We start from the raw sequence: 19,108 nt of genomic DNA, 5'->3' as shown, positions 1-19,108 counted from the left end.
AGGTACTATTATTAACTCTTCCTCCCTGATCCAAAACTGGACAGAAGAACTTTTTTTTTTTTTTTAGAAGAACTTTTTAAAAAGCAGCTTGTTTTGTTACAAAATAGTGTTGTATAAATAATAGCCTCTGATATTTTTTAAGAATTTACTACACCAGGACAGCCCCGGTGGCGCAGCGGTTTAGCGCTGCCTGCAGCCCGGAGCGTGATCCTGGAGACCCTGGATCGAGTCCCACATTAGGCTCTCTGTATGATACCTGCTTCTCCCTCTGCCTGTGTCTCTGCCTCTCTCTCTCTCTCTCTCTCTATGAATAAATAAATAAAATCTTAAAAAAAAAAAGAACTTACTACACCAGACTCTTGGCCAGGTGTGTTGTTTATATGTATATCGTTTCCTCCTCGAAACAACCCTTTGAGATAGGATCATATCGTCTCGGTCTTTTTATTCATCCATTCATTCATTCATGAGAGACAGAGAGAGGCAGAGACAGAGGCAGAGCAAGAAGCAAGAAGCAGGCTCCATGCAGGGAGCCCGATGTGGGGGACTCGATCCCGTGACCCTAGGATCATGCCCCAGGCCGAAGGCAGGCACTAAACTGCTGAACCACCTGGGGATCCCCACATCTCAGTATTTTAGAAGATGTGACTAGGGTGCAAGGAGCTGAGTTGTTGAACCCTGCACTCCTGGTTGTGAGTCCTGGGATTTTAGAACCTCCAATCATTACCACCATATGCTGCCTCCTTGGGACACATTTACCCTCCACGTTCACAGGATAAGCAAAAGAATAAAAAAAAGAAACTAAGAAATCGCATTCCTTAAGGGAAACACACTTCATTTTCACACGTAAACGTGGATTTTTTTTCCACATGGTGACTGATAATTTGAGATTTAGGATAGAGGTCAGAATTGAAATGTGGAGTTAATGCAGTATAGTAGATACTTCTGGAGAGCTATATTTCAGGTGAATGAAGCCCTAAACTTTGTTTTGGTGGTAATTTTTTACATTACTTTTAATCTATATTTATAAAAGGTATATTCATTGATGAAAGTTACTTTGTTGTAAATGTTTTTATTTTTTTTATTTTTTATTTTTTTAAATATATTTATGATAGTCACAGAGAGAGAGAGAGGCAGAGACACAGGCAGAGGGAGAAGCAGGCTCCATGCACCGGGAGCCTGACGTGGGATTCGATCCCGGGTCTCCAGGATCGCGCCCTGGGCCAAAGGCAGGCGCCAAACCGCTGCGCCACCCAGGGATCCCGTTGTAAATGTTTTTAAAGGAAAGGCATTTTTTGTAAAAAGTCTTTAAAGGAAGATACAAATAAAGTGTATTTTTATTGAATCAGATTAGTGTTTTTTGACTAGGGCAATTTTGCCCCCCACAGAGGACCTTTGGCGATTTGGAGAGAGTTGATCTTGTGACAATGTGTGGGAGGGGGCTGCTGCTGATAACCACTAGGTAGGGGCTGGAAATGGCTGCTCGGTGTCCTCCAATACAGAGGTTAGCCCCACAGCCCAGGAATATACATAGCACTGAGGTGGAGAAACCCCGGTTTAGATATTTCAATGTGCATCTGCCCCTCCCTCAACGTGACTTTTCCTGTATTGTTTCCCCTAACAAAAATAAAATCGTAAGAGCATGAATTTTCTTCATCAAGGCATGTAACTAACAACAACAACAAAAAATGATGTAACTGGTACAAAGGAGAAAGCAGAAGCCAGGTGAACACCCTTTTATAGATACATGTGTTTGCAGCAAGTACTTGCATATTTTTGTATGCATTATGTGCTACACGTTATCTTACTATGCAGTTTTCTTGCCACATGGATGGCTGCTCATCTCCATATGGCAAATACCTGTGGTGGATGCTCACTCTCCTGGGTGTTATACTTTGCACATCATATCTGTGTAAGCCTCCTGCAGCCAGATGCTATGGATCTTGTCACGAAGTCCATTTTACAAATTAGAAACCAGCATCTTAATGAGATTAAATGACTTATCTAAAGTTACACGACTACCAAACAACAAAATGAAGATTCACACCCTTGTCTCCTTTTCCCAGACCCTGAAAATCTTACTGTTGCTTTGTAAAGCTCCCTATGAAAAATCGCTTTTCTGCGTAGTTAGGGACCCCCACTCTGGAGTACTCAGAAAACGGCAAGAGACTTGGCAAGAGGGAGGCACTGATCCCTAGATGAAGGCACCGCTGTTGTGTCACAACCCAAGAAGTTGACATGTGTGCTGTGGTAACCAGCGAAACAGCTGTAGATTGCCTATCTTGAGGAAGTGTGTTTGAAAGTTGCATTTTCTTTTGTAGGCTGTTACAGAAGACAAGTACGAAATACTCCAGTCTGTTGATGATGCTGCGATTGTGATAAAAAACACAAAAGAGCCTCCATTGTCCCTGACCATCCACCTGACATCCCCTGTTGTCAGAGAAGAAATGGAGAAAGTATTAGCCGGAGGTAGGGAGGCTGAGAAAAGCCAGCAGGACTTTGGAAACTCGGTGTTCCCTCGCCAGTCAAATGTGCTATTCAGTTTTAGACTGCTTTGATAAAAGGCCGTCGGTGTAGCTTTGGCCACGTACTCTGAGGTCACATCTCCCGTTCAGTTTCAGTACTTGGGAGTTTGCACTAAAAGTGAGTAGCACTTTTTTCGTAGAGGATTGCACCATTTTTGTTTTATCTTTAATCCTTGAATGTTTTCATCGGTGTTACACTTGGTTTTTCTGTTGAGCGTTCTCTGGCCTTGGAAAAGTATGTCCCTGGTGATTTTATGGCTTTTAAATTATGGAAGACAACCAGATGGTTTCTGCATGAACATCACATTGGAGTCGTGCAAACAGCTTGTGTTGCAGCAGAACCGAGGGCTGCTTCGCTTGTCCTCTTCCAGGGCTGCTTTTATCAGCTGCCATGATTGAAATGCAAAGAGCTGGTACAGAGTTTTGGATAAAGTTGTGAACAATTGTGTGATTTTTCAAACCAAAACCTCAGAAGCTTTTGCAATTGAAAGGCCACCAAGGGCCCCTCATGCCTTTCTTCTGTGCGGACGTTTTTTTAATCCGAGATCTCTTACCACAGAGTGAAGGTAACAGGCCTTATCCAAATCCCTGACACATGAGTGGCAGCAGTGACAGTGCTCCAGTTCTGCTGCAGCAGAGGCTCACACTTTGCGCCCTCGTTGCTATTCTTTGGTTACCTTTGGTTCCGATACCTGATTCCAATTATCGATTTAGGGACGCTGGACCTTTGACCAACAGGACTCTCTCTGTCAAGGGCTGGGGCTAGGGCAGTCCCGCCTGGTGGGCGGAGGTGGTCCCCTTTGCTGCAGATGCCTCAGGGGATGGCCGTTGTGGGAAGCAGAGAAGGGAGTTCATTTCCACTCCCCCCACCTATTTTGGGGTTTTTTTGTTTCTATTTTTGGGGGGTTTTTGTTTTGATTTTTTGTTTGGTTTCGTTTTTGGTTTTGTTTTTGGGGTTTTTTTTTTTTGTTTTTGGTTTTGTTTTTTTGTTTTTTGTTTTTGTTTTTTACTATTGAAATTTTTAGCATAGCTAATTTATTGGGAGATCATGGGGAGGAAGCAAGGTAATTGTCTATTAGAAGATAGGATCCACCTATCTGTCCCACTCCCCCATGGGATTATTCCTTCTAGAGTAACTTCCCACTTTTGCTTTTGTTTTTGTTTTTTTTTTGGAAGGGCCTCCGATTTTTACGATCTCCTCAAGGCAGAGTTAAACGCACTCTAGCTTCTCCTTCCCTGGTCTAGGGTGGAGATGACTTGAGATTCTGGGAGCCTCAGCTGCCCTTTAGGAAGCTGCCACATCCCCTTTCCACCTGACAGAAACCCCTTGGTCAAACTGTGCCTTGTCTTCTTATTCCATCCATGAATAGAAACGCTATCAGTCAACGACCCCCCGGACGTTCTGGACAGGCAGAAATGCCTTGCTGCCTTGGCGTCCCTCCGACACGCCAAGTGGTTCCAGGTTTGCATTTTGTTCTTCTATTTGTCTTTTGGTAGAGAATTCCTAAGTTTTAACTTGGCTAACTTTCACCATAAAGTTTCGGTAACGTTGAAGATCTCTGTGCTGAACTTAGCACCTGCAGGCGTGCAGCTGCTAACGGAGCGCGCATAGACAAATTTGACGTCCCCAAAGGAGGCTTGTGACTGAGTAGGTGGGCTGCTGCTGCTTTGTGCCAAGAGTAACATTGTTCTTGTCCACAACGGTGAAAGCGCTGCTGGCCACACACTTGATGGTCTTGAACGTTCACCGTTTACCCTTGACAAAGTAGCACCCTGAGACTTGTGTTTTTCATGTTTGCCTTGTGTTTAGGGAGGTTCCCTGGTGTAAAGAGTCTGTGCTTTGTTCTCTAGGCCAGAGCCAACGGGCTGAAGTCGTGTGTCATTGTCATCCGGGTCCTGAGGGACCTGTGTACCCGAGTGCCCACCTGGGGTCCTCTCAGAGGATGGGTAAGGCACCTTCATAGCTGTGGCCACTTGGGGGGTCATGGGTGCAGACTTTCTCCCATATCCCAAGAATATGTTAGAGTAACTGGGCTGGCGTGGCCGTTTGGGGTGTGGCCAGTGCATCCCTGTACTGGCCATTTATTGAACAACTACTTCATGCCATCCCCTGGGAGGGGGATGAGAGCTAGACCAGGATATCCATCTCCTCCCCTCCCCCATCCACCCACCATAGTAGACTCAGAGCTCAGCCTAGGGAGGGGGCTGCCAGGTAGCACGTTTACTGTGATCCACGAAGAAGCCTTTTTGTAGCTGTTCTCGGACAGGGGTCAGCAAAGTGGCACCTATAGGCCAGTTCTGGCCAGCCGTCTCTTTATCAGTAGCCCATAGTTAAGAACGGTGTTTATTTTTTTAAGTGGCTATATGATAAATAGAAGTACCTGTGTAACAGCGTCAGCTTTGCCTCTTGGCCCACACAGTCTGAAAGATTTAAAGTTTGTCCTTTTAAGGAAGAGTCACCAGGCCAGGCTCTGGTTGTCCTGTCTTTGGTTTAGCCTCAACTCATGCACTTGGAGGGGTTTGACACCCCCACCCCCCACAACCCTGGGAAAACACACACACCGACAGCTCCTTAGTGTTGGCTGCCCACCTCCTGCACAGTGGCGCTAACTGTACCTCTTGCCTTTCAGCCCCTTGAGCTTCTCTGTGAGAAGTCCATCGGCACTGCCAACAGACCAATGGGTGCCGGCGAGGCCCTGCGGAGAGTGCTGGAGTGCCTGGCGTCGGGCATCGTGATGCCAGGTTGGGGCCTTGTGCTTTGCAAGTTGCAGGGAAAGAACAGGGATTGAGGCCCTGAGGCCACTTCCTGGCGGGTCCCCTGACCGGGTTAGGGCAGCAGCCGCCCCGTGTCCCCCTAGGGCTGAAGCATGTGACTACCCTCTTGCACCATCATATCCAGCCCTGTCGGCTCCGCAGCTGTGACTCAGGGCGGATCCGGGGCAGTGGTGACCCACTCCCACGCGAGCTCCTTGCACTGAGACACGTGGGTTATTTATCTCACGGACTGGACGCTGAGTGGGTCACCGAGCTCAGCGTGTTTTCCAGAGCTGGGTGTGGATGGGGCGTGGGGGGTAACGCACCTGGTTCCCTCAGCCAGCACAACTCTTCCGAGATGCTAAAAGATAATCCTCTGCATATCTTCCTTGTTTCCTGCCTTCAGATGGTTCTGGCATTTATGACCCTTGTGAAAAAGAAGCCACTGATGCTATTGGGCATCTAGACAGACAGCAACGGGAAGATATCACACAGAGTGCGCAGGTATAGTCATCGCCATTGCCAACGTGAGCCCTTACCCAGTCTGTAATCACTGGCTTCCAGTTCCATTACTGGGTATTCTCAGGGTCGCCACTGGACTCGTAGGCTCAGGTTGGGGACTGAAGGTGAAGGGATTGTGCCTGATACAGGGCGCCCCAATCTGGGCTGCTTCTTTCCCTTGGCGCCACGCGTGGTTGTCGCCTGTCCCCTCAGCCTGCTCGAGTGCTACTTTTGGACACCGAGTTCAGCGGGGAGATGTATTTGCTGTGTGCACTGCTCCAGGGTCCTTCCCTTGCAGGCCCACCACGTGGCTCCGTGTGGCAACCAGTCCCCAGGTTGGGGTCTCCTGTATTCCTCTCGAGGGGGGTGGTCACAGGCTGGCCTTCCCCCACAGCGAGGTTGGGTCCTGACAGTCAGGCCCTCCCCTGGCTGTTGGGGGACCCCTTGCTGTTGTAGGGGAGACCGTTAGCAACCCCCTCAGCTCCCACCCCTTCCAGAAGGCATTAGCGAGCGCACACACCTTGGCGGGGAGCACAGGGCGGCTGAGTCAGGTCCTCTTCCCCTTCTCCAGCATGCTCTGCGACTTGCTGCGTTTGGCCAGCTCCATAAAGTTCTGGGTATGGATCCTCTGCCTTCTAAGATGCCCAAGAAACCAAAGAATGAAAACCCAGTGGACTACACAGGTAAGCATGCCATGGGCTCAGCCCCAGGCTGATGGTGTCAGCGTGGACTCCAGCAAGAGCACAGGAGGGATCCTTAGCCTTTTTTCTGTTCTTTTTTTTAGTTCAAATTCCCCCCAGCACCACCTACGCCATTACACCCATGAAACGCCCTATGGAAGAAGATGGGGAGGAGAAGTCCCCTAGCAAAAAGAAGAAGAAAATTCAGAAGAAAGGTACTAGTGTTTGTCTTTAGCACTTGGTTTGTCTTTCTCCTAGCTCGATTAAGAGTCCTCCCAAAGTGGTGAGATGCTTGCTTTTGCCTTAATTTCCTCAGATGTGATACCAAAGCCCGTTTTTAAATGACTAATTGTGGTGCGGGTCTGGAATACATACGGGGTGGTTTTGTGTAGCACCGTGCCACAGGAGGGCGTCGGAGGAACTGCCGCCTCCCACCTCCTCGGTTAGCCTCAGCTGACGGCGCACCACCGTGTCGGTGTTCTCTCTCCAGAGGAGAAGGCCGAGCCGCCTCAAGCAATGAACGCTCTCATGAGACTAAACCAGCTGAAGCCGGGACTGCAGTATAAGCTGGTTTCCCAGACTGGTCCAGTCCATGCCCCCATCTTCACCATGTCTGTGGAGGTAGATGGCAACTCCTTCGAGGCTTCTGGACCGTCCAAAAAGACTGCCAAGCTGCACGTGGCTGTGAAGGTACATGCCGGCAGTGTTGTGTACCGCATGCCTGTTCTGTGAACAAAAGCACTTCTGCACCTTGGGCTCTTTTATATGTTATTGAAACCCTTGATGTGGACAACATGAGGCTTAGAGAGGGTGTGTGAACACTGAGATGGGTGGATATTTTAATGTTTGCCAAGTCACACATGAAAGAATGGCTTCATCATTGTGGTTGACAGGCAGAGAATCTCTGAATGTGGGCGAGCATCAGAGTTTCAGGGGGGTGGGATAGGCGGGAGGGGGAGAAAAAAACACCCTCTGGATTCCTGGCTGCCACCTTAGGAGCTTCTGATTCTGGATCCTGGGGAATGCGAGATCTACGTAGGTAACCCTGGTGCTACATCCCCCTCCGTAACTGGGGAGCCTTGTGCATGTCCACCTGCAGGTGTTACAGGACATGGGCCTGCCTACTGGCGCTGAAGGCAGAGACTCCAGCAAGGGAGAGGATTCGGCTGAAGAAACAGAAGCAAAGCCGGCTGTGGTGGCCCCTCCGCCTGTGGTGGAAGCTGCTTCGACTCCCAGTGCTGCCTTCCCCTCAGATCCCACTGCCGAGGTGAGCACATGGTGGGGGCTGATGTGCCCGACAGGTTGCAGCAGGCAGTCCTGTGTTCTCTGAGCCAGGAGGGTTACTGGTTCTTGTTATCTCTCCCCCACCCCCATAAAGAGTAGCTTCATGTCTAGGAGCCTGTATAGGGAGCGGGGTGGAGCCTCTGAGCCACCACCAAGAGGCCCTTGCTGATGTTGCCCCAATACCCAGGGCTGTGGTGGGATGGCCCTCAGTTGAAGTCAGGCCATGCCTCAGAGATAGGGTATGGATGGAGGCAGTCCCATTGCTGGGAGGCCCTCAGAGGACTTCCAGAGGCTGGGAGGCAAGGGTGATGAGGGACAGCAGGGGAAATGGACTGGAAGGGCCTCTGGCATATTTGGGGGGCGGCTGTCATCCTCCACGTGCTGGAAAGCCCTTAGCTGAGTTTTTTGGTTTTCTTTTCTGTTTTCCCTGAGAACGTAAAACAGCAGGGGCCGATCCTGACCAAGCATGGCAAGAACCCTGTTATGGAACTTAATGAAAAGAGGCGTGGCCTCAAGTACGAGCTCATCTCAGAGACTGGGGGCAGCCACGACAAGCGCTTCGTCATGGAGGTGAGCAGCCAGCTCCCAGGAGAGTAGTCACTGCCCCAGAGGGAAGCATTGGGCCGTCCTGACACACATCTGTTCTTTCCAGGTCGAGGTGGATGGACAGAAATTTCAGGGTGCTGGCTCAAACAAAAAGGTGGCAAAAGCATATGCCGCTCTTGCTGCACTAGAAAAGCTATTCCCTGATGCTCCTCTCGCCCTGGAAGCCAACAAGAAGAAGAGAGCCCCTGTGCCTGTCAGAGGTGGACCGAAATTTGCTGCTAAGGTGAGTAGTCGTCCCCCGCAGTCTGTGGCCTGAGCTGGAGCTCTCCTGTGTTTGGAGCTTGAGGTGAATGCAACTTGTCTCTGTTCTCTCCCCTGCAGCCACATAACCCTGGGTTCGGCATGGGAGGCCCCATGCACAATGAAGTACCCCCACCCCCAAACCTTCGAGGGCGGGGAAGAGGAGGGAACATCCGAGGTCGAGGTCGAGGGAGAGGATTTGGCGGCGCCAATCATGGAGGCTACATGAATGCTGGTGAGGAGCCTTGTCTTGTGTTGTCCCAGGGATCTGGCTTGCTCCCTTCAGTGAGTGGGGCCCCTGGGGTCAGGCTGGGATAGCAGGAGGGGTCGGGGAGGGCAGACCCACCTTCTACCCCCGTAACCCTGTGCGTTCCTTTCCAGGCGCTGGATATGGCAGCTATGGGTATGGAGGCAACTCGGCGACGGCAGGCTACAGTAAGTGTGTGTTTCTCTTTGTCTGAGGTTGGGGAGAAGCTACAGCTTAGCTCCCACACCTGAGTTAGAGCAGGGTGGCCCACCAGCAGCACCCTCCCTGAGATTTAAGAGTGGCACGCATCTTTTCTGAGTGATTAGGGCAGGCAATCCTCCAGCCCCATCCTGCAAAAGTGTAATTTGTTCTTTAAATGTTAACACACGTTTGTGTGACTCGAAATTTCCTTAAAAGTCAAAATTTTAAATTTCTCTGCTTTAAGCCATGCGAAGCACCAGTCCTGTGATTATGCTTTTCCTGACAGTGCACAGCTCTTGTCTTGAGAAGGAGCCTTCATTGGGGGGTTACAGGAGCAGAGAAATCTAAAACATGAATTTCAAATGTGGCGCTCTGTGCCATTTTTCAAAAGAATTCTAATTTTTTTTCTCTGCTCTGTCTCCCCCTTTTGTAGGTGACTTTTTCACAGACTGCTACGGCTATCATGATTTTGGGTCTTCCTAGAGCATCTAAAAGTATTGCACACAAAATCAACTTTTTACTCCAATTTTCTCGAACTCCAAAACCCAAAGTGTCCGTGCTGTGCCCCTGTGCTTCACTGGGTTTCTCAACCGTGGCTTGTCACCGCAGCTTGTCTGAAACTCTTAGCCTGCAGAATTTAAGACAATGGCAGTTTTTATCGTGATTTGCCTTTGAACTTGGTCATATTGAAGTTCACAATAAGTGGAAAACAATTTTCAGAGAATGCATTTTTGTGCAGAATTGCACAGAATTCTAGAGCCAGCGTTGGTCAGCATCAAGGCAAAAGCCCACCTTTGCTTTTTATGGAAAGCATTACTTTATTTAAGAGACAGATAATGATGCATTTTAATCTACCTTTGTCTTAATTTACAGCAGGTTTTGTATGAATTTTTAACCTTTTAACAAATTCCCAAATCTGGTTGATGCCTTTGACAGTAATGAAAACGATTTTATCACATCTGAATCCAGAGCAACTGGCTTTTCCTTTTTCTTTTTCTTTTCCTTTTCCGTTTCCTTTTTTTTTTTTTTTTTTTTTAATAAGCTTGTAAAACGTGGGGAACATTGGGAATTGTACATTGTGCTAAGTTAACCTCTCCCGCCTTTTGTAAATGCTCTGGTGGGTTCTTGTTTGGGGGTGCGGTATTTTGTGGCTGGTTTAGTTAGAGGTGAACTCTCAAAGGTATCAAAACTGTGCTTCCATTATTAGTGTGGGAAACAGACAGGCTTTAGGGGAGAGAGAACGTGGAATTTTGCAAGTCCTAATCATAGCTGCAAATGCATGGGATTCTAGAGTTTGTTTTAATGGGGCTTCAAAATAAGCAGAAAGACTTAATGCGTAGCCCGATTCTCCAGTGAGGAGCTGGCCTCTCCGGGCCTGTGCTGTTGGGTATGCAGCCTTGATGGATTCCAGAAGACCTGGAATCTTCTGCCCTCTCACCTCAGGGTGCAGGCTGGAGTTTCTGACCTCTCCCTGTGCGCAGAGGCACACAGAAGCAGTAGGGTTCTTTACAGAGACCCCCGTTTCCTGATGGCAGTCCCTTTTGGAAAGAGCATGGCTGGGCTCTAGTCAGTAGTCCTTTGTGGCGAAGCCTGCCTTTGTGTTGACTTGCAAGATTTTGCGCTTCTTCAGGCAAAAACTGGTCAAAACGGTTACTATATAATTTGTTCCCAGAGGTTTGAAACATTCAGTGAAACTTTTTAAAACTTTGCATGATGTATTTTTTTTTCTTTTTAGAAAGTTATTGTTTGAGAATAATGTCTTTTTATACCAGGAAATAGTTATCCTGAAATGACGTTGAAAACTTCTCCTTCCCTTTATTTTTTTTTAATCAATACATGTTAAAGTAACAAGTCCTCAGTACTTGGCGTCTTCATTCATTCCTGTGCTTGAGGAGGGGTGCTGAGGTGCTCAGTTTAGGCCGTGGGGCAGCTTAGGTGGCGGGGTTCTGAGAGGGGGTCTGCAGAGGATCTCCTGTCCTCCAGCCTCCTTGCCAGGCCTTCGCATGTTTGCTCTCTTCGCATTGTGGACCATGTCCTTCTTGGTGTTTGGCTTTGTGATGGGGGCGGGTGGCGGGGTGGAGGAGGCCGCCTGAAGAAAATAAACTGATGTCACAGATCAGTTTTATCCAAATTATTGTTTCAACAACTCAAGACCTAGCAGTGTGGGGTGCGCAGCTCCAGCGGGTGGGAGGGACGCGATGACTCCCAAATTAACTACCCAAAAGGCGGGGGAACCCTTCATGCTAAATACGGGAAGGAAGGATGGGCCCGTGTGGGAGTGTCCCCTCCCCCTCCCACCCACCCTGGGCACACCAGGGTAGCTCCAGGCAGTCTGTAGACTGGCAGCACCAACCAGCAAAAGTGAGTGAGCCCACCGGCACCCCCTGCCCAGGGAGCCAGGAGCTCCACTGCCCCCTCTGAGCGCTGGGGATTGCTCTGCTGGGCTTGAGAGTTCACCCATGCGTCCCGGCCTCCCCTTCCTCCCACCTCACCTTAGCTGACCCATCCCCCATCGGCCCACCTGAGTGTCTGGTGGGGGCAGGGTGTGGGCATACCTGTCCTGTGGGATGGGATCTCCACGTAGGAGGACCAGAGGAGGGTCTCACTGTGACATGCTCAGCCTCTGGATCTGAGGATGTGGCAGCCTCCCTGCACGCTTGGCAGTCCATGCTCGGTCCACCTGCCCCTGGCAGCTGTGCTGGGAACAGAGGGGCCCTCTGGAGCGCCCACTGAGGCTGTAGCTTGAGGCCTGGCCTGGATGTTCGGATCCTAACTTTTGAGCCAGCCTCCTTTGCCCCAAGAATCAATCCCTAAGTCCTACGTCTGCAAGAATCACCAGGGAGATACCCCAGGTCGTTTGACTGACTCTCAAGAGCCACGTCAGACCAGTTCTTCTTCCAGGGATGACAGCAGTTTGAGGGGCCTTGTTAAAGAGCATCTCTTGGGGTCACCCAGGCCTATGACTGCAGAGCCTCTTCCCAGCACAGCAGGGGGGAGTGGGGGTGGCCGGCTGCTTCTCTGGGGCTTTGCTTTCCCTGTCACCGTTGGGGACATCTGGGTAACAGTCAGCTAGTCATGAATGTCATCTCGCGCTCGGAGCTCATCTCATTGTAATGTTGACATCCGCTGCAAAAGCTGCTGTTGGCGCGCTGTCCTGCCGCTGCTTGGCAAAGATCCATTGTTGTCATCAGCTGATGGGTGAGTGGAGCTGAAGGCTGGACCAGTCCAAACCAGGCTGCTCTGAGGACCGGAGCCACTGCTCCTCCCTCTCCTGCCTCTGTCCCTCTGCCCTGGCCTGGGCAGCGGGCTTGTGGGTCAGCCTTCAGGACCCACAGCTGCGACCTTCCCTGTCTTTCCCTTCCCGTCTCCCCCGTCCTACGCCTGATCCGCTGCCTTCCTGTTTAGGTCAGTTCTACAGCAACGGAGGGCATTCTGGGAATGCCGGTGGTGGCGGCGGCGGGGGCGGTGGTGGCTCCTCTGGCTATGGCTCCTACTACCAAGGCGACAACTACAACTCACCAGTGCCCCCGAAACACGCTGGAAAGAAGCAGCCCCACGGGGGCCAGCAGAAGCCCTCCTACGGCTCGGGCTACCAGTCCCACCAAGGCCAGCAGCAGTCCTACAACCAGGGCCAGTACAGCAACTACGGCCCCCCCCAGGGCAAGCAGAAGGGCTATAATCATGGACAAGGCAACTACTCCTCCTACTCAAACTCCTACAGCTCCCCCGGGGGCGGGGGCGGATCAGACTACAGCTACGAGAGCAAATTCAGTGAGTTGGCTTCCAGGGCCCCGAGGCCTGGCCAGGGTCCAGGCTGGCGGCGCATCCCGTGGAGTGGCGGAAGCTCAGCATTGCCCTGACCTCTTGCTGAGGGACTGGAAGGAAGCCGGGCGGTGCTGGCTGCCCGGGTGGGCTTTAGGAGAATCCTGGAGGCAGAGTTCCCCTGGCCTGCATCCTTGCTGTTCCCTTCCTGTCGCTTTCTCCGAAGGCAGGTCTAGTGGAGGCCCCTGTGCCAAGGAAGCCTGTGGGTTGAGGCTGGGGCACAAGGGTGGAGTCTCTGAGTCTGGGCAGCTACTGTGAGGTAACTTCCAGGGATGGGCTCTGGAAACAGTGTTGCGTTCAGCCTCCAAAAGAGCCCAAGTCACTTTTCTGCTCCGCCTCTCCCTCCACCTCATGCACAAACTCAGCAGGCTGCGCTGGTGGCTGAGCTAGGAAAGCGTAGGTGTGCGCTTGTTTTCTATGATGGGACACTGGCCAGCAGGAGGGCCAGGGACTTTAAAGAAGCTGTGCTCCCTGTGTGTGGGCCAGGGGGCACCGGGTGCCTGGTTGGTAACAGCTGGGTGGGAGGAGAAGAGACTGGTGTATGGCTCCTGAATTGCTGGGAAGCTTGTGTTGGAGGGGAAGGTGGGAAGACAGGATGCACCTGGGCCCTCCAATCCAGGGCACAGAGACCTAGCAGGGCTCCAGCCGGCCCCTTGCAGTTCTAGGTTGAATTGGCGTGTTCCAGGTTTAAGCAGTCAAAACAGGGTGATTTGCAAAGGCTTATAGTCTCAACCTATGGCCTGCTACTTCCAGGCCCACAGCTCAAGGATCCTGGACCACCCCAGCTGTGTCTTTGCCAAGGCCCCTTAACCACATTATCTTCTCTCCTCCAGACTACAGTGGTAGTGGAGGCCGGAGCGGCGGGAACAGCTACGGCTCAGGCGGGTCGTCCTACAACCCAGGGTCACACGGGGGCTACGGCGGAGGTTCTGGGGGCGGCTCCTCATACCAAGGCAAACAAGGTGGGCCTGGATTGGCAGGTGGCACAGCCGGGGGAGGGGGGAGGGGTCCGATGATGAGGGGCATCACCTGGCGGGTAGCATAGGCAGGGCTACAGTGGCACCTGCCATCTGGCTTCCATGTGGGCTGAGAATAGGAAGAGGGAGATCTGGGCACACGGGCTCAGGGATACTTCCAGCATCTCAGCTTTCCAGAAGCCAGACATCCAGATGATAGCTAGATCACACCTGAATGGAAAAACGCTGATGACACTGAGGCCCACACAGCCTGCTGTGTGGCCTCTGGTTCAGGGGCTTCAGGCTCGGCCTTGTGCTTGGGCAGCCCCCAGATACAGCTCCCGCTGCTGCTGCCTCTGCCTCTACTGGGCAGATCCTCACCGCTTACAAACCAGGGTCCGGTGGTTCTACCTCGCAGGGTGTTGGTGACAACCAACCCCATTTACCCAGGAAGGGCACTGAGCCAGAGGCAGTGCCCAGACTGCTGCCCTGCTGTGGTCTCCCCAGTGGACATGACGTGGACACACAACATGGCTCAGGTGTTGCCGTGGTCCTGAGATCTGATTACAGGCAAAGCCCCGTGCCCCTCACCTCTAACCCACCCCTCTCTTCCCCAGGAGGCTACTCGTCACAATCAAACTACAACTCCCCGGGGTCCGGCCAGAATTACAGCGGCCCTCCCAGCTCCTACCAGTCATCACAGGGCGGCTACGGCAGAAACGCAGACCACAGCATGAACTACCAGTATAGATAAAGCCCCCCCCGAGGGGTGAAGATTTGTACCTTCTGCACTTACCCCTCGTTGTAAGATTCAGTTTTATGCATCACAGTTAACATGTCAGCTGGCCCCTCCAGGCCCCTTCCGCCCCAACTTGTCCACGTTGCTGTGTTGTGAGGTGCAGCTGGTCACGCCCGTGACCCGTCCTGTGACCCATATTTAGCCGTGTTTGGGACTTCCATGTCTTCAATGGTTTGTTAGTTGCCATCACAACTTTGTCCGAGTAGAGTTTTTTGAGTTCTTGCAGTTACGTATCCCTCTGTCTATTTACAATTGGTGTTAGTGTTAACTCAGTTTGTCTTTAAATAGCTACAGAAGGGATACATCATCTGTTAATGCTTTTGTGAAGTGAGTTAAACGAGCTTTCTGTATTTTAATGCTTTAGTGTTTCAGTTTTATAAGTGAAGATTTTATTTTAAAAACCAGTGGGAAAGAGTGGGGTTTTTTTTGTATGTCTGGATCATTCAGGCAGTACATCTGAGTTAAGCTGAATGTAGACAAATAAAGAAAAAGAAAACTCTGTGCCCGTGGTAGGCTTGGGTGTCTGACCCACCAGCAGTGTGATGGGCAGGTTCCTCCACTGTTCCCCAGCACGGGAATGCAGGGTGGGGGTGGCAGGGCAGTCCCCTCTCACCAAAGCGTCTGGCTCCAGGCCTCTAGATGCCTTTATTCCAAGTTTGGCTGGGGCCAGCACCCCAGTTACATGGGATCTCGTATTCCTGGTGTCCCAGGGGCTCTTGGGGTCTGCACAGTGGCATACAAGTGGCCCACGCTGGTGTTTGGGGACTTGCTCACACATTTCAGCATGCTTGCTTTTCTGCTCCTTGAATTCTGGTGTAGTTTTAAGTGCAGTTTCTTGTTTCCATGAAGTAAAATGTCCTAGGTTTAGTACGTGTAACCTGACTCGAAAGGGGCTGATTGAATCTGGCTAAAGCACCCCAAGATCTGAGAAACCCAGCCATAGAACCTTCTATATCAGAATGGCGTGGTTTTGTGTTCCCAACAGCTGCAGCCTTCGTCCCTGTTGCCACCCCTGCCCAGGGGCTCAGAGTGCGCAGTTGGGGTTCTTTCTCATAGCCCAGACCTGCCCCATTCTAGCAGGTTTCCCTGGAGCAGTGCTTCTCAAAACCAGGCAGTTACGCTGCCTGTTTGGGGGACATTGCCACCTACTGGGCAGAGGCCAAAGATACTACCCGACCATTCTATGCTTGAGTGTCAGCTATGTGGAGGTGGAGGAACCTGCCCTGAGAACAGTGCTTTTCAGCTCTGGCCCTGCCCTGGGGATGGGCAGAGGTAGCAGCTCTGACTGCCTTTGCCCAGGCTTCAGCTCTGTCTGGGAAGAGCCTCGGGTGAGGCGTGGGGCTACACCTCTGCAGGGACCCTTCTCCTCTTGCCGTCTCTCTACCATCTCTCAGACCAGGCACTGTTTGCATCCTGAACCCTGGGAAGTCCCTTGGCCTCCTGGCTTCGTTAACCATAGCCTTTGGAAGATGATCATTCTTGACTCAGAACTCTTCAGCTGAGGCAGAAAATCCAGTGTGCCTTCAAAGGACAAAGCTTTGCCTTGGAGAGACGAAAGAAAGGTGTTCTGCACTAAACAAAAGAAAACATTGGAAGAATTTTGCCTTCTGTTGGAGCAGAGGAAGAACCAGGTGGTCCAGCCTGGGGAGAGGGAGGAGGGATAATGTGATGCCCATCTGAGAAGTCCATGGTGTGAACATTTAGGTTGGCCTGCAGTGCACTGGGGTCCCTTGAGTGTGTGTGTGTGCGTGCACTCGGGACAAGAGACAGATCCGAGGGATGGGTCCCAACCCAGATGTGATGGGATGTGACGGGATGTGACTTGTCCATGACCCATCATCTCTTGTAGACACTTCAGGGGGCTGGGACAAAGAGCCCCTCGAGATCATTAGGACCTTATATTGAAATGAGAAGACACAGGCTACATACAGATGAAGCCTGTACCACTCAGAAGAAACCCATGAGGAAGAACACCCCGCCCTGCCTGCCAAACACCTTCAAACCATGGGCTTGTCTGCTCAGCACAGGTCTCTCACTGTCCATTTCTGAAGCAGTGACTGCCACCACATTGAAGTTTTCTGAATGTAGACCTTCACAAGGGCAGGAATCTTGAGGAAGGCAGTGGAGAACTCCCAGGCCATCTTGATGTGGAGGCCTCAGGGAGTTATGAATGACTTGGTGCCATGTTCCTCTTGTGAAAAAGGGTTTGTTTGGGTTGCTTGTCTCATGTGGATGCCTGTCTGAATCCTTGAACCTGGCCTGAGCGCTCCCAAAGCCAAGACAAGCTTTGTTGATCTGATTGACATTCATTGCCAAGAACAGAGCAGTATCTGAGAAGGAGGATCTTTCCTTGTTTCTTCCAGCTTCTGGTAACTTGAGCCTCGTGACAGCATCACTCTAGGAGCCACCTCCTTCATGTGACCTCCCCGTGAGACTGTGTCTCAGATCTACTCCTTTCTTCTAAGGAACCAAGTCATTGGATTTCAGCTCCACGCTAATCCAGGGAGAGTGCATCCCAACATCCTTCACATTCATGGGTGTGTCGGCAGTTAAGACTTGGATGTACATTTTTGCAGGAGCACAATTCAGCTCACTGAAAGGGTTGAGTGAAGGCTTTATCCCATGCTGGTGGCACAGCCCTGGGAGTTTGTTGACCACTGCCAGGATCACCATGGCGGGTACCTGTCCCAAGGCAACAGCTCATGAGCACACATCCCTCGGCACCCTTACTGCTTGAGGACTTCGTTGGTGCTAATGGCAGTGTTATGCATTTGGCCAGTGACAGTATCTCAGCCCTCAGGACCTGCCATTCCAGGCAACTGGGTTCAGATTGTGGCCGCCACCATAAGCATGAAGAAGACCTGGGTGCTGGCATGTCATTCATTCAGAGCTGACCAAGGTCTCTCCAGGCCTGTTGCCCTCCAAGCTCAGGAAGCCAGCTTGGAGGAAGTTCTCGCTGAGATGCTTCTCCAGGTCCTCCTTGGCCAGGGACACAGTGGGCAACAGAGGGATGCCTCAGCCCATATGCTGCCAGAGGAGGGTGTCCTGTGTCATTCAGTCACCAGCAGAGCTTGCCAGGAATGTCAGCAGGAAGAGCCAGTGGCCCACATGCTCAGCAAGTGGATTAGGGTAGGGTACTTACTTGGTGGATAGGCGCACGAGGGTCAGTGACCCAGGACTGGACACTATCCCAGAGGGCTCAGGATGCCTTTGGAGGGAGGAAGGGGGAAAGACCTCATGACTGAGGGAACACCTGGACACATGCATGGTGGGCTGAGATGATGGGAAGAGCCTTGCAGGGAATTTCAGCTGATCCCACGGGAAGGTGTGGGGTGGTTAAGACTGAGGACCAAAGGGGGGTGCTCTAAACAGTAATAATGGAACGCAGATACAAGATTTCCACCTTTGTCCATTGAGCAGAATCACTAGGGTCCTGGTTGTCCCGATGGGCTGGGATCCAGTCTGACCTGGAAGTCGATGCCCAGTTGCTTCCACTCTGGCAAGGGAATGTGCACTGTCCCTCTGGCCACTGATCATTCTTGTGCAGTTGGCAAGGCCCGTCCCACCCTTCAGTACTGACCTGGTCCCCCAGGTGTGGCTTTTTGCCGCTGGGCTCAGCCTTAGGATTCAGTCTGCGGGTGTGAGCCCCACACTGCCCTTTGCAAGCCTATCCAGAGACTTCTGGACACAATTATGGGCCACACACCAGCAAGCCTTCTTGGCCTGAATGCTCATTCTAACTCATCCCAGAATAAATGGAAACTTCATGTGTTCATTGTTTCATTCACTCCACATGTATTTATTGGGTGTTGCTTATGTATCAATCCCATACAGTGGGCTGGGAATGTGAAGCTGGGTCTTCTCATGGAACTTCCAGGTACCAAGAGGGCCCTGGTCCAGCTGGTAGGGAAGGAAGACTGTCTGTTACAAGAGACAAAACCGTTAAATCAGAAGGTGTATGAAGGGAGGGTGAGCACAGGTTATGCCATGTAGAGGAGCAGCATGCACAAAAGTTGAGCTGTGTGTTGGGCATTGACTTGAGAGCTGAAGTCAGGTGGGTGAAGCATTCTGGTTGCAAGGTGAGAAGTATGGTTGGATATCAGCAGAGGCGAACCACTGCAGGGCCTAGACAGTTCTAACCTTTATCCTAAGGGCAGTGGGGAGCCATGGAGGGATTCTGAGGGGGTGGAGAACCTAGGTTCAGTCGTGCCTCTGAGAACAGCCCTTTTTGCTGTTGAGCAGAGAATAGGTGTGTGAGAGAGATTAGGATGCAGGCAAGGTTCAGAAGGCTCAAGTTTGGAACATCTGAACTGAGATATAGAGTGATTTAGACCATAGAGTCCATTGGACTAGGTCTGGGAAATCTCTCCCAGACCTGAAAGGGGTAACACCTAGAGGGCCCCTACTCGCAGGCACTCTGCTCTGTAATGAGACAAGCAGAAAAGTCTAAGACACCATGGAAGTCATTCTCTGGAGGTAGCAAGTCCTGGGCCCGT

General features: G+C 51.3%; 1 protein-coding gene and 1 long non-coding RNA gene across 8 annotated transcripts in view; one reads left to right on the top strand and one right to left on the bottom strand.

Annotated features, from left to right (window-relative positions):
• Positions 1 to 18,387, top strand: part of ILF3 (interleukin enhancer binding factor 3) — a 32,497-nt gene extending 14,110 nt beyond the window's left edge. Inside the window, exons 5-21 of one of the 7 annotated variants that reach the window (XR_003140874.3) lie at positions 2,319 to 2,466; positions 3,893 to 3,984; positions 4,374 to 4,469; positions 5,153 to 5,264; positions 5,683 to 5,780; positions 6,349 to 6,460; positions 6,562 to 6,672; positions 6,948 to 7,147; positions 7,557 to 7,724; positions 8,174 to 8,311; positions 8,394 to 8,570; positions 8,669 to 8,822; positions 8,969 to 9,022; positions 12,441 to 12,806; positions 13,691 to 13,819; positions 14,431 to 16,243; positions 16,462 to 18,387. Coding sequence is in view for 6 of the 7 variants with exons in the window: in XM_025457522.3 (XP_025313307.1) it covers positions 2,319 to 2,466; positions 3,893 to 3,984; positions 4,374 to 4,469; positions 5,153 to 5,264; positions 5,683 to 5,780; positions 6,349 to 6,460; positions 6,562 to 6,672; positions 6,948 to 7,147; positions 7,557 to 7,724; positions 8,174 to 8,311; positions 8,394 to 8,570; positions 8,669 to 8,822; positions 8,969 to 9,022; positions 12,441 to 12,806; positions 13,691 to 13,819; positions 14,431 to 14,567 (2,292 nt within the window). In the remaining variant the exon portion in view is untranslated. Of the gene's footprint in view, positions 1 to 2,318; positions 2,467 to 3,892; positions 3,985 to 4,373; positions 4,470 to 5,152; positions 5,265 to 5,682; positions 5,781 to 6,348; positions 6,461 to 6,561; positions 6,673 to 6,947; positions 7,148 to 7,556; positions 7,725 to 8,173; positions 8,312 to 8,393; positions 8,571 to 8,668; positions 8,823 to 8,968; positions 9,023 to 9,468; positions 10,890 to 12,440; positions 12,807 to 13,690; positions 13,820 to 14,430 lie in introns of those variants that run through there. The other 6 variants (XM_025457523.3, XM_025457522.3, XM_049098318.1 and 3 more) reach the window with 6 other exon arrangements.
• On the bottom strand, positions 10,046 to 12,444 carry LOC125753181 (uncharacterized). The gene is made up of 2 exons (XR_007404355.1): positions 11,591 to 12,444; positions 10,046 to 11,124 (listed from the first exon to the last, which is right to left on the bottom strand). It is a non-coding gene; the product is annotated as an uncharacterized LOC125753181 (long non-coding RNA).
• Positions 18,388 to 19,108: the final 721 nt, after the last annotated feature.

This window comes from Canis lupus, chromosome 20 (assembly GCF_003254725.2).
Source record: "Canis lupus dingo isolate Sandy chromosome 20, ASM325472v2, whole genome shotgun sequence".
In the NCBI taxonomy this organism is placed as follows: domain Eukaryota; kingdom Metazoa; phylum Chordata; class Mammalia; order Carnivora; family Canidae; genus Canis; species Canis lupus.
The sequence above is the reverse complement of the archived record's forward strand: the minus strand, read 5'-3'. Positions and strand labels throughout refer to the sequence as shown.